At 40.9% G+C, this 15,921-nt stretch overlaps 1 protein-coding gene across 2 annotated transcripts in view; it reads right to left on the reverse strand.

Annotated features, from left to right (window-relative positions):
- The window catches only part of LOC148873995 (polyketide cyclase/dehydrase/lipid transporter), a 45,411-nt gene extending 33,457 nt beyond the window's left edge, over positions 1-11,954 (reverse strand). Inside the window, exons 1-5 of one of the 2 annotated variants that reach the window (XM_088966324.1) lie at positions 11,296-11,954; positions 10,573-10,693; positions 10,106-10,191; positions 7,176-7,590; positions 6,989-7,089 (exon numbers count right to left, since the gene is read on the reverse strand). In XM_088966324.1, coding sequence (XP_088822450.1) covers positions 6,989-7,089; positions 7,176-7,590; positions 10,106-10,191; positions 10,573-10,693; positions 11,296-11,666 — 1,094 coding nt within the window. In that variant the 5' untranslated portion in view covers positions 11,667-11,954. Of the gene's footprint in view, positions 1-6,988; positions 7,090-7,175; positions 7,591-10,105; positions 10,260-10,572; positions 10,694-11,295 lie in introns of both variants that reach the window. The other variant, XM_088966325.1, reaches the window with a different exon arrangement.
- Between the last annotated feature and the right edge of the window lie 3,967 nt (positions 11,955-15,921).

A 15,921-nucleotide genomic window follows, 5' to 3' on the forward strand; every position in this document is an offset into this window, starting at 1 on the left:
TACTGTTAATTAAAAAATTTTGAGGATTCGAGTCTCACAGGGAACCCATCTCCATCGGAGATCAGGGATGGAGGACATCTTTTATCCCGTTGCCATTCCTACTCGAACTAACAACTCTACCCTGTTGGACACTATAGTGACAACCACACAGTTGCAACACAACTTTCAGCCTTCCTGCACCTTCCAAATACTGGAGAGACCTCTCTACTGTAATCGGCTGAACCAAGAACTATCATCCAAGCTTAATCTAGGACTGTCCACTCAGTTCTCCTTAAAATAGATCTCTCTAGTATCAGAGTGTCTACTACTTGTGAACAAGCTCTAGTAAGGCATACACCAGGCTGGAAAAACACCTCTTTAGACCCTACACCCACACAGAAACCCTAGATACAGACCTCTTTGTGTGGTACAATCAGACCTAGGGTTTCATCACAAGTAACCAGAAAATAAAAGGAAGATAGAAAGAGAAAATAGGAGAAAGAGACGGTTGAAACAATCAACAATCAGGTTGATTAGTACTCTGATACCATGTTTGCTGACCTGCAAGAGTAGAAGAGCATGAAGAGAAAACAGTTGAGAAGAAAGAACGAATGGGTGGAAAAAGTGTTCTCAGCTGACCCTAAAGTGATTTTTATATTAAAGCGTCTAATAATACATTAAAGGACAAGTGTTCCCCTGATTAGTGAAGGGACACACAAACTTAAATAAAAAGCAACTAATCTGGGCCCAATAACTTCATATCCAACTTACAATAAAATAAATAACATAAACATAAGAATCGGCCCACACACTTAGGGGTGTTTGACAACGTGGTTGGTTTAGTTTTTGAAAACAAAAACAGCTTCCACATCAGCAAAGACAATATAATTTTGTTGATGTGGCAGTTGCTTATGTTTTCAATAAGAAAACCAACCATGTTGTCAACACCCTGTTGAGCAGGAGACCAAGGAGAAGAAGAAAAAAGAAGAAAAGGAGAGGAAGAAGAACAAGAGGCAACTAAATTAAGGCCTCAACAAAACTTAGCTTCAGTCGAGTGAAGCATTATATTTATACTATTCTGGCCGTACATAATAATATGTCTACAGAATTACAAAAATACCCCTGCGGGTACTAAGCCTGTGAACAGTACATATAATACACCTGTTAACACTCCCCCTCAAGTTGGGGCATAGATATCAATCATGCCTAACTTGTCACAGAGATCTTGATGTCTGGAATGGTTTAGCCCTTTTGTAAATAAGTCTGCTAGTTGGTCTTCAGAGGTGATGTATGGAGTGCATAATTCGCCTGTGATGATTTTCTCTCTGATAAAATGCTTGTCAACTTCAATGTGCTTTGTTCTATCATGTAGTACCGGGTTGGCAACGATACCGATAGCTGCCTTGTTGTCACAGAGTAGAGTCATGGGTTTACCAACTGGAAAACCCAACTCTCCCAATAGATTCTTTATCCACATACTTCGGCTACTCCGTGTGCCATTGCACGATACTCAACTTCAGCACTGGATCTAGCTACCACGATTTGCTTCTTACTCCTCCAAGTAACAAGGTTCCCTCCTACAAAGGTGCAGTAACCACTACTAGACCTTTTGTCACTTTGAAATCCAGCCCAATCCGCATCTGTGTAAATTTCAACCCTCAAGTGTCCATGTTTCTGGAATAATAAACCAGCACCCGGGAACTTCTTAAGATACTGTAGTACTCTCTCCGTTGCTTCAAGATGGGTGGACCTAGGTGCATGCATGAACTGACTGAGGACACCAACAATATATGCTATGTCTGGACGAGTCATAGAGAGGTACAACAATCTCCCTACAAGCCTCCGAAATTGCTTCACATCCTTAAGTGGTTCACCTTGACTGTCACTTAACTTGTGATTGGGATCAATGGGAGAGTCAACTGGTTTAACCCCAATCTTTCCAGTGTCCTTAAGCAAATATAGGACATATTTCCTTTGGGAGATGAAGATACCCCTTTTTGATCGGGCAACCTCAATCCCAAGGAAGTATTTGGCGGGACCTAGATCTTTCACCTCAAACTGAGTGGCAAGGAAGCCCTTCAAACATTGAATTTCATCCTTCCAGTCACCAGTAACAATTATGTCATCCACGTATACTATTAGGGCAACCATTTTACCTTCTACTCTTTTTACAAACAGTGTATGATTTGACTGACATTGCTTGTATCCCCTCTTCAGGATTGCAGTATGAAATTTCCTGAACCAAGCCCTTGGTGATTGCTTCAGCCCATATAAAGACTTCTTCCACTTGCACACCTTTCATTCACTTCCTTGAGCCAAAAAATCGGGGGGTTGAACCATATAAACTTCCTCTTCAAGGTCACCATTCAAGAAGGCATTCTTGATGTCAAGCTGATGTAGATCCCAATTCAGATTGGCAACGAGAGAAAATGACTCTAATAGAGTTCATTTTGGCAACAGGTGCAAAGGTTTCTGCATAATCAACCCCATATACTTGAGTGAAACCCTTTGCCACTAAACAAGCTTTATACCTCTCCACGGTTCCATCAGCCCCATGCTTAACAGTGAACACCCATTTACATCCAACTAGATCCTTTCCCTTAGGGAGATCAACATGTTCCCATGTGCCATTCTTATGAAGAGCATCAATTTCTTCCTTCATGGCCTTCATCCATTCTGGTACTAAGAGAGCTACTGTCAATGGAGGTAAGAAAAGCACGAAATGAAGGTGAGATGTTCTCATAGGAAACAAAGTTGGAAATGGGGTGTTTGGTGGTGCACGACCTAACACCTTTCCTGTGGACAATGGGAAGGTCAAGATCATCAGCAACAGGGAGGTTGGGAGTCAAGTTACCTGAGTGAGTATGATCTTCCCCCAATGAATCTGATAGCATTTGAGGTACGGCTTCTAGATTCTCCTCAGCTCATGAACCTGATTGGCCTTTACGACGACGAGAAAAAACACGGAAAGGTGGAGGATCAAAATGAGGAAGGGGAGAAGGAGAAGGAGAAGGAGGAGTAGGAAGAGGAGGAAGTTGAACCAGTTTCTCCTCATACCTACACTCCCCCTGAGGAGAAACAAGAAAGAATGGCTCATCCTCAAAGAAGGTAACATCCATGGAGACAGAGAATTTTCATGAAACAGGATCAAGGCAACGATACCCTTTCTGAGAGAATGAGTAGCCAAGAAATATGCACGGGATAGCATGAGAGTCCAATTTTCCCTGGGTGGGGGATAGGTTTTGGACAAAACACCGACAACAAAAAACACGAGGAGGAATAGAAAGAAGAGGGGCCTTAGGGAAGAGAAGCTGATGTGGAGCTTTATACTCTAACCAACGAGAGGGCATTCGGTTAATGAGGTATGTAGAACAAAGGACGGCCTCAAGCCAAAAACGTTTGGGAACATTCATGTGGAGTAATAATCCTCGTGCCACTTCAAGAAGGTGACTGTTCTTCCGTTCAGCCACACCATTTTGTTGTGGCGTGCGGGCACAAGAGCTCCGGTGAAGTGAGCCATGTGAAGCAAAGAACTCCGTGAGATCACTATGAAAAATTTCTTTTGCATTGTCTGATTGAAATATTTGAATTTCGGTCTGAAATTGGGTGAAGACCATCCGCTGAAAATCTTGGATAATTTTTGGTACTTCCTCACGGGTTCGCATTGGATATACCCAAGTGTATCTGGAATAATCATCAATGAAGGTAATGAAGTACTTGTAGCCACTCTCAGAAGGTAAAGTAACAGGGCCCCACACATCAGAATGCACAATGTGGAAAGGAAACTCAGATTTACTATTTCTTTGAGGGAATTGAGTTCTACAATGCTTACTTAACTGACACGTTTGACAAGAAAAATTAGAAACAGACACGGACTTACACAGTTCTGGGAAAACAACTTTCAAGGACTCAAAAGACAAGTGACCCAAATGACAATGCCATAAATACATTTTACTCTTTCTAAACTGACTCACAGTCTCTGTAACAAGAAGGCCAGCCGTATTCTCCAGCATATAGAGTCCATCAACCATACGACCCCTACCAATCGTCCTCCCCGAGGCCAGATCCTAAATCACGGAATAGGAAGGAAAAAAAGTCACGGAACAGTTTAAGGAATTTGTAACACTACTGACTGAAAACAAATTCATAGGAAATTTTGGAACATGAAGAACATTAGAAAGAGTAAGGCCAAGGAGAAGGGAGAGAGTTCCTTGACCAGCTATGGGAGAGTATGATCCATCAGCTAGTCTCACTTTATCTCTTCCGAAAAGAGGGTGATAAGTTTGAAAGAAAGAGGACAATCCAGTCATGTGTTTTGATGCTCCAGAATCAATGATCCATGGAGAGTCAAGGTCGTGAGAAGCAACATGGAAAGCTATGGTAGGATTACCTGATGTGGATGCAAAAGAGGTGGTGGGAGGAGTATCCATCTGGCGAATTGTTCTACCATAAAGCTCCAAATGGTCACGGAAGGAGTTTGCAACATCCTCCCTCGGGTCAGATCCAAAGTAGTTATGTTGGCCATGTGGTGGTTGAGTCACAGTGGAGGTGGAGGGTTGATTCTCCCGAGTAACCATATGGGCCATGTGGTGTTTCTTGGTACCTTGCTGCCCGGGTCATCTAATAACATCTGAGCCTTGCTTCTTAGGTAAATCCTGAGCCCACTTTGGTTTCCCATGGAGATCCCAACAAGTATCTATGGTGTGTCGGGGCTTCTGACAATTAGTGCACCACAATTTTTCCTTATCTTCTGCTTTCTTCTGGAGATCCCCTCTCTTGACAGAAGGTCCACCACTAGTAGAGAGACCCCCCTTTGCCGCCAACACAATTGCATCCCCTCCAGTGTTGTTCATCAAGTTCCTTCTGCTCTCTTCAAACTGGACAAGAGCATAGATCTCCTGAATTGAAGGAAGATCCTTAGAACTTAGAATTTGTACCCTGATGGGTTCATAGGTAGGATTGAGACCATGTAAAAAGGCAAACACCCTTTGCTGTGAGACAAGATTCTTATACAATTTTGCATCTTCCTCACACTTCCACTTAATATTTTGGTAATGGTCCAACTCCTTCCAAACAGTTGTCAAGTCAGAGTAATAAACTGATAAATTCCTCTCCCACTGTTTACAAATAGATGAAGCTGCTTGCAATTGATAAATCTTGGCATAGTGTCGAAGTTCAGAATATGTGGACTTTGCCTTATCCCAGATCTCATTTGCAGTTTCAGCCCACATGAAGTTCTTCCTTATTTTCGGTTGCATGGAGATCAAAAGCCATGACATAATACTGTTCTCCTGATCCCATTTATCATATTCTGCATTTCCAGAAGGTGGTTCTTTGATTCTTCCATTTATGTAGCCTATTTTTCCCCTTGCAGTTATGTATAGCTTGATCCCCCTTGACCACTCTAGGTAGTTTAACCCGTCAAGAAAAACAACAGCCATAGGGAAGGATATAGGTCACTGTTCCCACTCATTCCATTCAGCATTGTGGAGATTCCGGATGTAGCTGAATCTTCACTACTCATGATTCTAAGTTTAGAAGTACACAAAACCAAAGCACGGTCTTACAGAGCTGCAACAGTCCACAACTAGACACTTGCTAATTTTCTGGCTCACAGAGAACCAAGCACAAACACTGCAACTGCAGTACTAGGGTTTATGACCTACACTATGTAGGAGTCCACAGAACAATATACGAACTGCACATGCAGTGTAACCAGGTCTGAATGACCTACAATTTCGCAACTTGATACAGCTTCTCAGCCGAAAAAAAAACACAGTAGGAACAGCAATACGAGTGGTGATTCACCACACCTAATTGGCTGATATCCACTTTCCAAGGCAGCCGAACAATCACTCAAGTTCTAGGGTTCATCAACAGCCCCTTAGAGAGCTGACTAGGGCAACATACAATCAGAGGAAGGGGAACAGTCCCTACTCAGATTTTGGGACATTAACAGTCGTGCAAGAAGAGAGCCATAAACAGGAAAAAAATCTGTTCAGTACCTAGGACACCCGAACTGTGAAAAGGCAGTACAGTCATGGACTCGAACTTCCTTTCAGGTCAGAGCTTTCCTTCAAACATCTGGGATGGTTTTCTACAGTCCTCTTAGTCGAAGCAACCCCAGTTACCAGCAAAAATACATGTAGCCAAACCCTTTTTCTGCACTGGGAAGTTGAACGGTCAGCTTACTTTTAGCAGAGCCCTACTCGGCAGTGAAGACTGACCGCAGCACTAGAAAAGCTTCCTCTTCCTTGTCTTCAAGCATCAGGACTATCGCTCCAACACAGCAGTGGAGAGAGACCTCAGCTAGTTGTTTTCTAGGCCCGGACGGTCCTACTCTGATACCATGTTGAGCAGGAAACCAAGGAGAAGAAGAAAAGAAGAAGAACAAGAGGCAACGAAGTTAAGGCCTCAACGAAACTTAGCTTCAGTCGAGTGAAGCATTATATTTATACTATTCTGGCCGTACATAATAATATGTCTACAGAATTACAAAAATACCCCTGCAGGTACTAAGCCTGTGAACAGTACATATAATACACCTGTTAACACACCCCCTTAATCACCCATTACAACATGTAACAGAAATGGTGAACTCACACATTTTCTTCATTACATGCAGTTACTGATGTGAGATATGGTCATTTCTAAAACTTGTTCAATGCACCACATGTGGTCATTCCCAATTTATTTAGGGTTGATCTCTTGTTCCCATCAACAATGAGGGAGATATCATTTAAAGAAGCCCCAGAGGTGTGATTCTGTGGTCCAGGGAAGAGAGGAACCCTACAATTTTCATGGAAAAGGAGCAATTCCCACCAATCCAATTTATAGGGAAGTTTGGAAAGGGGGGAGGGAGAGAGAGAATCATTTATGCAGGTAATTTTGTCAGGAAGTTTGCAGTAGATAATCTGTATGGCATCTAGTTTATATCTATATAAACAAACTGAACAATAACAACTTTAACAAATAAATCATTAGTGAAGAAAGAATATATTGTACTTACTCGGGAAGAGCTTCATAAGCAGTCAAAACATTCCATACTTCATGAACAGGTGCCTTCACAGTAATACTGGCAACAACACAACGATGAACACCTCCATTTTCCTTCACCAAAAACCACTTAATCAGAAACTACATTAAAAGTGTAATATAGAATTAAAGGTCATGAAAGTGTAAAATCAATCAGTTACCAATAGACCATCAAATCTACGAAGATGAACTTCATCTACCAAGCAAGGCCTATCAAGTCTGCAAAATTTTCCAAATACACCCCAGTTACTGTTGAACTTAGTGAAAGGAGGCAAGGGACCAAAATTAGAACTTGAATGGTTCTCCTTCGACCCACTGGGGAACAGTTTGTCTTTCTCATATAATCCACTTGACAAGTCAATTGTAGGTGAGGGAAGGACAGCCTTAGAAGTTCCACTCATGGTTCTTCCCATGATCATTGCGTCTTGATTCCATTCAGAATTTCTTTCCACTCTACAAGCCAAGGCTTGAAGGTTCACAGGAAGATCTGATCTGATAATCCTTTCCAAGAAAATGGCTGGGAAGTTGAAACGTGGTATCACACTAACTTCATAAGATAAAATAGTTGTTGAAGACCTGAAAAATATATGGATTATGTTATGATTAAATTTGCTAAAGACTCTTGTATGTTTCATACATTGAATAGTGTCTCAGATATTACTGTCAGTATATGAGTAAAATTACTTCCAAAGTCCAAGAAAGAGAAAAATATAACATCTAACTAAGTGTTCTGAAGAGGACTTTAATGGATTGCTACCATGTTAGCCGAAAAGAAAAAGAAAAATGGTTTTCTACCAAAAGAAACTGGACTCTGCAATGAATGAATGAGCAGATGCAGAATATCTTCTTCATGAATATTATACAGAAAACAAAGACTAGTGATCTACCTGATTTCTTATAGTTATTAATTACTTACAAGAAAACTCAAAAGTAAAGCAATTGTTTACATGCTCCTTGTACAACCTTGTGAAGGCATGATCTTCAATGTCTCCAACCATCTGAAGAGAGAAATTCACTCCTTAATTTCTCTTTCAAGCAACAGTCTTCCAAAGTCCAAATGTAAGGTACAAAACAATCTGAAAATTTCTGGTTTCAAAACATTGATGTATTTGTAACCAATCCAAAACAATCTTGGAAAAGAAATCATGAATCCTCCCAATTCCACTCCATTCATCCTCTCAAAAGCAGACTCTTGAACCATCTCCAATCACAAAATCTGGTAGTCCAGCAAACACTTCATAAAACCATTCCAAACACAGACCTCATAAGTTGATGAAATATCTTAAAAGTCTCACTCAAATCAACCATCCTGTTTTTTTTTTTTTGATGAATAACAAGCATCCTCATAATTACAAAAACAACTCTTCTTCATATTGTCTCAGTTTCCATATCAAAGCTTTCCATCCTAGATATCAACACCTAATTATGGAAAAGATGCTTCTTGATAGTTCTACTTTCTCTAAAACCCAAACCAAAGATATTCAATTACATGATTTAAATTTACAACTTTGCTTATCAATCATGCATGATATTCAAGGGCAAATCCAAGTCTTTGTGGAATTCAAGTTTCCAGATATTGTGAAGAGGTCATCATTGCCTTCTAGGTTTAATGGTAATTTGGTGAGAATTGAGAATTTGGCCTTTATAGAAGGGCTTTGATTGCATTTTTCTCCAGGATTTGAGAGTTGGGGGCTGGAAGGAGATGAAGGGCTTCTATAACATTCCTAAAAAGTTGAGACATTATGTAGAGAGGCTAGATAGGGATAAAATATTCTTGGCTTGTTAGGGTCTTGAGGAGCCCAAAAGAGGCAATCAGCTAACTCTAGGTTTAGAGCTAACGGATGACAAAGTGAACATGGACTACACAAATAACATTAAAACAGGAAACAAATTATAGGACTTCAGTCAGCAAGCAGTAAATAATATTAGAATTTGAGGTTCATGGATTTAGTAATCATATTCAAGGTAATACAAAGTCGAGAAATTAGCATCTAATGTCTATTTGAATAAGAATCAAAATAAGATTTACCTTAAGAAAGTTCTATATGGAATTACAACACCTAGCCAAGGTTCAAAGTATCGATATAATATGCCCTATTTCAGGCATATCATATCATATCTTGGGGTCACCAAAACACTAAATACATGAGTTTGGAAATCTGGCCAATTTTAAAGGTTAATACCCCTCTTAAAGATGTCCTGACTCAATTCTTAAAACCTATTTAATTTTTAATCTAAGTATTTTATCCATTTGAACTGCCCAATACACATTTTTAAGTACTGAGTGTATCAATATACTTTGAACCACACACCTAGTTATTCAGGTCTGGGGCCAACAATGTTCAATACTGGGGGAGTTATTTTGTCACTTGAAGAGAAGACCATCTACAGCATCAGTAAGAATCTTGTCATGAATAATGCATCAAGAGAAAAGGAGATAAGATGGAATAGTAGAAAATAGACAATGAGAGAATTTTTGGTTTTACAATATCACATGCCAAGCCATATCTCTCTAATGACAGAAACACTTTATATAATATCAAGAGTTCAAGACTATCCAAAATTACAAGAAACCCCCAATAGGGTTGATATCAAATTAAATTCCCTGAACATAAACTTTCTTCCTTTAGTACCCCTATTCCTCATACACCTTACAAATCAAATACTACAAACCCCCCACCCCCAAACTAGCACCTGCTAGCTTGCCTAGAAATCTTGTTTGTCGTTGTGGATACATCAAGAATTAAGATCTATCAACCAAAAAGGCAATTTTGCCTCCTCTACCCCATTAGGAGGAGGGGTGTATATATTACTTTAGTATTCATTGCAATGAAATTAGCATCCATTATCTTTTCAATCATACATATTTTCTATAAGCTGGGGCCATAGACTGCAAAGAACCATGAGAAATAAAGGGAATATTTTGAAGCAGGCCTAGCATGTGTGCTTTCCAAAAATAAAGGTATGATAAGTGAATGAAAAAGAGAATTCTCAGATTGGCCCATGTGAATGATAAAACACAACAAAACCATGGAATGATATCTTCAACATTATAATATATGCTCAATCAGATTGAATACATGGGTTTTACCTTTTGCCTGATTTTAAGGACCATTTTCCTTCAAACTTCTTGAAGTCCCCATCAACCATGGAGAAATGTAGTTCGCGGCCATTAGTCTAAACAATGAGCAATGAATCAGAGTTGTGATGGTCAATGACCAGAAAAGATATGAAATAACGTGTACCTAGAAAGTAGAACAACAATAATATTTGATAAGAGCAAGTTTAAAAAAATGTACAAGCAAGCATTTAAGGACTTCTTTATAAGTTGGGTGCTTTATGCCATGGTGCATTAGATTCTAGACAATTTCTACCATTTAAGCACTTTTGAATGGATACCCTGCTAGATTTCAATGCAGCCTTTAGGTTTTCAGAAAAACTAAGCAGCCACTTAGCAGCTCCTTTAACTTAAATAGATGAAAAATACCAAAAGTCTTCTAATAATAATTTGCAGCAACTTAGTTGTATGCATATCTCCTAGAGGTTTCAAAATCTTACTGAATTTATGACTTCTTGAAGATCCAAGACAACACGAGCTTCTATATGCCAATACAATGCTCGTTGAAAGCCTTGCTGCTCTAACCATATGCGCCCTGGATATGGGCAAGGAATTCTCCCACTAGAAAACAAGAAATCATGCAATATAATCATAGAATTAAAGGAAATTAGAGTGTGTATTAATATCATAGAGGCACAAAAAAAGAGGATCATATGTGTTAGCATTACAGAAAAACAATAAGATAAAATGACCTTTACGAGAAACATTAAGTAATGCTTTTATTCATTGAGATCCAAGAAGACTAGGATGAAAGAAAAAGCCAACTAAATACCAAAAGCTCTTGGATAGGCCAACTCAACAACAGAAGAAAATACCCATTTCCAGATGCTGAAAAGTTTCGAGGAGAAAAAAGGAGCAGGAAATGAAATAAAAGAAGCTTACAATGAGTTAGTAAATTTTCAGTACAGGATATGATGCCTTTTTGTCCATATTTTAGATGAGGTTCTGGTTGCTGGGGAAGCAGTTTAGGTCTCTTTCCTGCTCAAATAGAGAGGTGTGTATGTGCAAGAACATTTACCCATGGCTAAAAGAACCTATACTGCCATCCAAAATCATTCTTCGCTTCCGAAAATGCATATACCGATTTCAAATAATTAATACAAAAAGGACAGGAAAAAAGGAGAACTCTCGTAATAAGAAATGCTGAAGATAGCCTCCTTTACCTGCTAATGAGATTCGGAATAAAATCAGAAAGCCTCTCGTAATCAGTTAGAGCGTTCCAGACAGATTCAACATCGGCATAAACCAAAACCGTTGCTCTGATTCTCCGTTCCCTCCACGAGATGACATCTACTTCGCAATGCACCTTACGAGTTTCGTCTTCATCATCATCCTCATCCTCTCTCCATTTACTATCCCTCGTAGAATTACTCCTGGGGTTGTTCTTCTGTCTGTGGAGCGAAAAGAAAACTTTGCAGCCGTCGCGCCGAGAAGTCTGCCCGGTTAGAAACCCTAGATTTCTATAGTTTCTTGAGCAGGTGGGTTGGAGAGCGAAGTAATTGAAACTGAAGCTTGAAGCCTTGCAGGTGATCATAGAGAGAGAGAGAGAGAGAGAGAGAGGTGAAGACTGAACTGAAGAGTGTGTTGTGGATGGAGAAGTGATTCCATTAAACCGTTAATGTCGTTTTTATCAATTTAACAGAAGAATCAAGAATGAGTGGCTCAACTGTCGCCTCGTGTAGAGGGTGTTTTAGTAATTTCAACTAAACGGGTGGTTGGAAATGCACCGTTCTCTCCGGTGAACTGACAACAACGCATATCTCTTTCTCATGAGCAAAAGACAACTCTAAAAAACGAGTCCGGATCTCCTGCGGTCCTGCTCAAACAGGTAAATGTGGGACTATTCTTCTTATATAGTATTATGCACGGGGAGATAATCCCAATTCACGGAGATAGTGTGTTGTGGATAAATGTGGGTAGGAGGTCCAGAGTCGTAAAGGACGTCATAAGCCATAAATTTATGGCCTTGGGGTGAGCATTTGGCTCTTCCAACCCACAAATTTCAAAAAAAATCGGGTTTTGTCATTCACCCACAAATTTCAAAATATCGTGGCGTATTGGTTTTTGAATGTTTGGCATAGATGCTGCAAATACAGCACCGTTTTCTCTGCTGATGTGTGGGTTGGAAGTATCATTTTCTAAGAAAATTGTCTTTTTTTGTTTGAAAACATTATTACCAAGTAGGACGTTTCCTGGAGCAACAATAATACTTTCTGTTTGATACAAGTATTGCATTGATACCCATTATAAAAAGTCTATATCAGGTTTTTGTTGGCAGCAATGAACTCTAATATGAGAAAATGCCAAATTTGATGTTACTCCAAACAACGCCTTCTCGATTTCCAAGGCATGACTTGGTACTAATGTATCACCATTTTATGAAGTAATGACATCAATGCCAAATAATAGCTTTTAGGGCTTTTTATAGGTTTAATCATTAGAACCTCCCTATTTTTATCTAACCTTGACACATGGACCAACAGAAACAGTGCGATGGGATCTCCCAAAAGCAACATCTTCCTAAGATTTTTTTTGCTAATTCCAAGAAGAGTTACGGGGTAGAACCACCTCACAAATCGAAACAACAAATATAACCTAGAGATACAGAGAAGAAAGAAGCAGCAAGAACATTGTTGTGCACAAAGTTAGCCAACCAGCCTGCAACTTTATTTTCTTCTCGAAAGGTACGACGATACTCCACTTGCCCTTTAATCCTCAATCTCAGTAACCTGCAATCCTCAGTGTCTTTAATCTCCATGGAGGATCTACAGAGTTGTTTAAGCTGGCAATTACAAGTTTTGAGTCACACCTTCGATTATAATATCTTTGATGGAAAAGTTGAGCACCACATTATGGCCTTCCCATGTAGCCCACGCCTCTACCACGTTAATAGAACTAGAACCAATTTTGTATGCCTTGACATCCAGGATTTAGCCAAGGACAAAGTGATCTCTAGAAACACAGGCAACAGTGTAGACTTTACTAATATACGAGATGTCAAAGTTCACCTTAATCTCATTCATGTCCTGGTTGATCCATTTCACAGGAATACTAAATTTATCATTAAGACAATCGAAATTGGAATCCATAAGGGATCTAATTTCCAAAAAGGCGTCTCGAGCTGAGGAGCTCTATCAATAATGATAGGGGACAAGTTTTTACTGTTAAATATATTCTCATTGTGTCTTTTCCATAACTACCATAGCAATAAGGTGAACTTTCCTTTTTGAGAGGAGCACCTCCACCCGCACCACCCTCATGATTCAAGAAGATCCACCACTCCACAATCGAACCACTAGAATTGGTCGAAACATTTAAATGGCCGTTAGTGGTTAGCCAAACCTGTTTTGCTAGGGGACGGTTTAAAGATATGGTCAATGACTTCTTTTCCACAAAGCCCACATTCCCCATCAATGTTAAACCTTGTAGAAATCAGCAGTTTCTTAGAAGGCAATTGCTTGTTCAATAGAAGATACATGAAAACCTTGTATTTGGGGGGAATTTTTAAACTCCAAAATTTGCCTATCCCATCCGGGGCCTGAGAAGGATCACCGTGCATTAAACTAACTTCATTATAGGCTAATTTAATAGAGAAAATCCCTTTAGGATTGAGCCTCCGAATGAGCTTATCCTCTTGATCTCTTAAAGGGATGAAAATGGTCTTATTTTTTCCCCAATTGCAGGAGGAACCAAGTTTATGATCATAGCCTTCTTCAGAGATAACTGGAGAACTTCTAGGTTCGGTTATGTGGCACCTCGATGCATGTGGGTATCAAGGGGCCCCGGTTCCAAAGTGACCAAGCTCCCAAGGTCCTACGATCTGCTCTCGTGGCACCACACGCTGATCCATTGTCTGGCTGGCAGGCCGCATCCATGTGTCCCTTACTCATTAGGTTGGGCCAAATCACCCCTCATCAATTGCCCCCCACTCCCCATGCCAGGGGTTCCAACTCGGTGCGGGGAGTTCATGGTGAGCCCAGGTGGGTTTGGCATGACTTTCAGGCGGTTTAAGAGGTGACTCTTCAGTCGGACCTACATAACCCATTGGTTCGACCAGAGAATACCCAGATTGCGTACCAGGTATGTGCAGACGTCACGCTATTTATAAACTCCGCAAACATCAAAACACATACTTAATCGATTTTGACATCGGGTAGCGTCCAGCCAGTTTTCATGGGAGCTATTGGATCGCGTAGATCTTGACCGTTGAGTTCCAGTCGCAGTGGCTATAAATAAGGGTAAGAGGGACCCATTTTTCTTGCCACATATTGCATGCTCAAGTTTGTTGAGGTCGCGCTTCAGTCTTCCAGGTCAGCATTAGTTGCCTTTTGCATCCGAGGTCTTTCGCTTTCTTTGGTCTTCTTGGTGAGTTCGTCCCTCTTTGTTTCCATTTCCTTTTGTCTTGTTCCTCTAGTTCGGTATGTCTAGCGTCAGCTTAGGTAGTCTTTTTGACAAGAGTGAAGAGTCCTCCAGAGCCGAGGTGGGCACCTCGGCACAAGCTGTAGAGTCACACTCATCTGAGGTGAATGCCTTAGCACGGGGTTTGCACTCCAACCCGTCCGAGGTGAGCTCACCTCGATAGGAGCGCGAGGCTTCTAGCAAGGGGGCCTCCACTTCATTCTAGGCTCAGGGACCAAGCAGCTCCGATCCTTCAACGATGACGGCTGACAGGCTCTTGTCTCTGGTATCTCGGTACAAGCTACCTGATAGTCTTGTATACAACATTCCCTTAGGTAGTTTTCCTTGGGATCACGGTCATGATAAGATTGTGGTGTTCGAGAAGCAGCTCGTATCCGGGCTACGCTTCCCACATCACCCTTTCATCATTGAGGTCGTCAAATTTTTTGACATCGCCATAGATCTGCTCCATCCCAACTCGATTTTGTAATATTGTAGGTACCATCTCCCTTTTCCATGACCATAACTGACCTTTGAACCTCAACATCTTTTCTTCGATTTGCTGCATTAAAAAGAATTCCACCTATGTTCTCCTCGAGCACAAAAAATGTTATTACATGTCTCCCTATCATGGCTACAAAATCTTTCATGACCTCCCAAACAAAGTCCCCGCCTGGAGGAGATGCTACTTCGTAGTTCGTGACACTACGGGGTGGCCGTTTCCAACTCACTAGAGGACTTCATTCAGGACCCTGGCATCAGGTCGGACAAACAGATACAAGAGGAAGTCCGATCTTGGGCAAACCTTGGGTTGAAGCTTGAAAACTTCGTGACCGAAGAGAAGCTCATACAAGTGGGGCTGAGTCCTCCAGGTAGGTTGCCATCATGATTGTCGTACTTATTTTCTTCTTCATGGTTTATCTTGATCTTGTGATTTAACCTATTCATTATTTTTTGCAGGAGCCATGGCTGATATCCCTACTGCTGAGCTCTTTGGAAGCATGAAGAAGGGGAAGAAGAGGAAGGCCTCCAAGAAGGCCCATCTCCATGAGGCCGCCACCACATCCAGCATCGACATCGTCACCCCAAGCATCCTCTGGTAGCCGAGCACCCTCCGGTTATCGACTTGGTCGAGGAAGACCAAGGCATGGCTTCTTCGCCTCACTTACCTAAGGAGTATCCAATGTCTAAGCCCTATCCCACTCATGCAGCCACCCCTTCAAGAGATGACTCCTCCCAGGCAGTTTGGAGCATTTTGACACCGAAGTTCGGTCTCCTCAAGAGTAAGGATGTGGTCTTCACTGAGGAGGTCGCACAATGGACCAATCTACTGGTGGCTCAACTACTAGAGTGGTTACTCATTGTGTGGTGGTACATATCTGATCCTTGGA

This window comes from Nelumbo lutea, chromosome 1, assembly GCF_056320005.1.
Source record: "Nelumbo lutea isolate HS-2025 chromosome 1, American lotus-T2T, whole genome shotgun sequence".
Lineage (NCBI taxonomy): Eukaryota > Viridiplantae > Streptophyta > Magnoliopsida > Proteales > Nelumbonaceae > Nelumbo > Nelumbo lutea.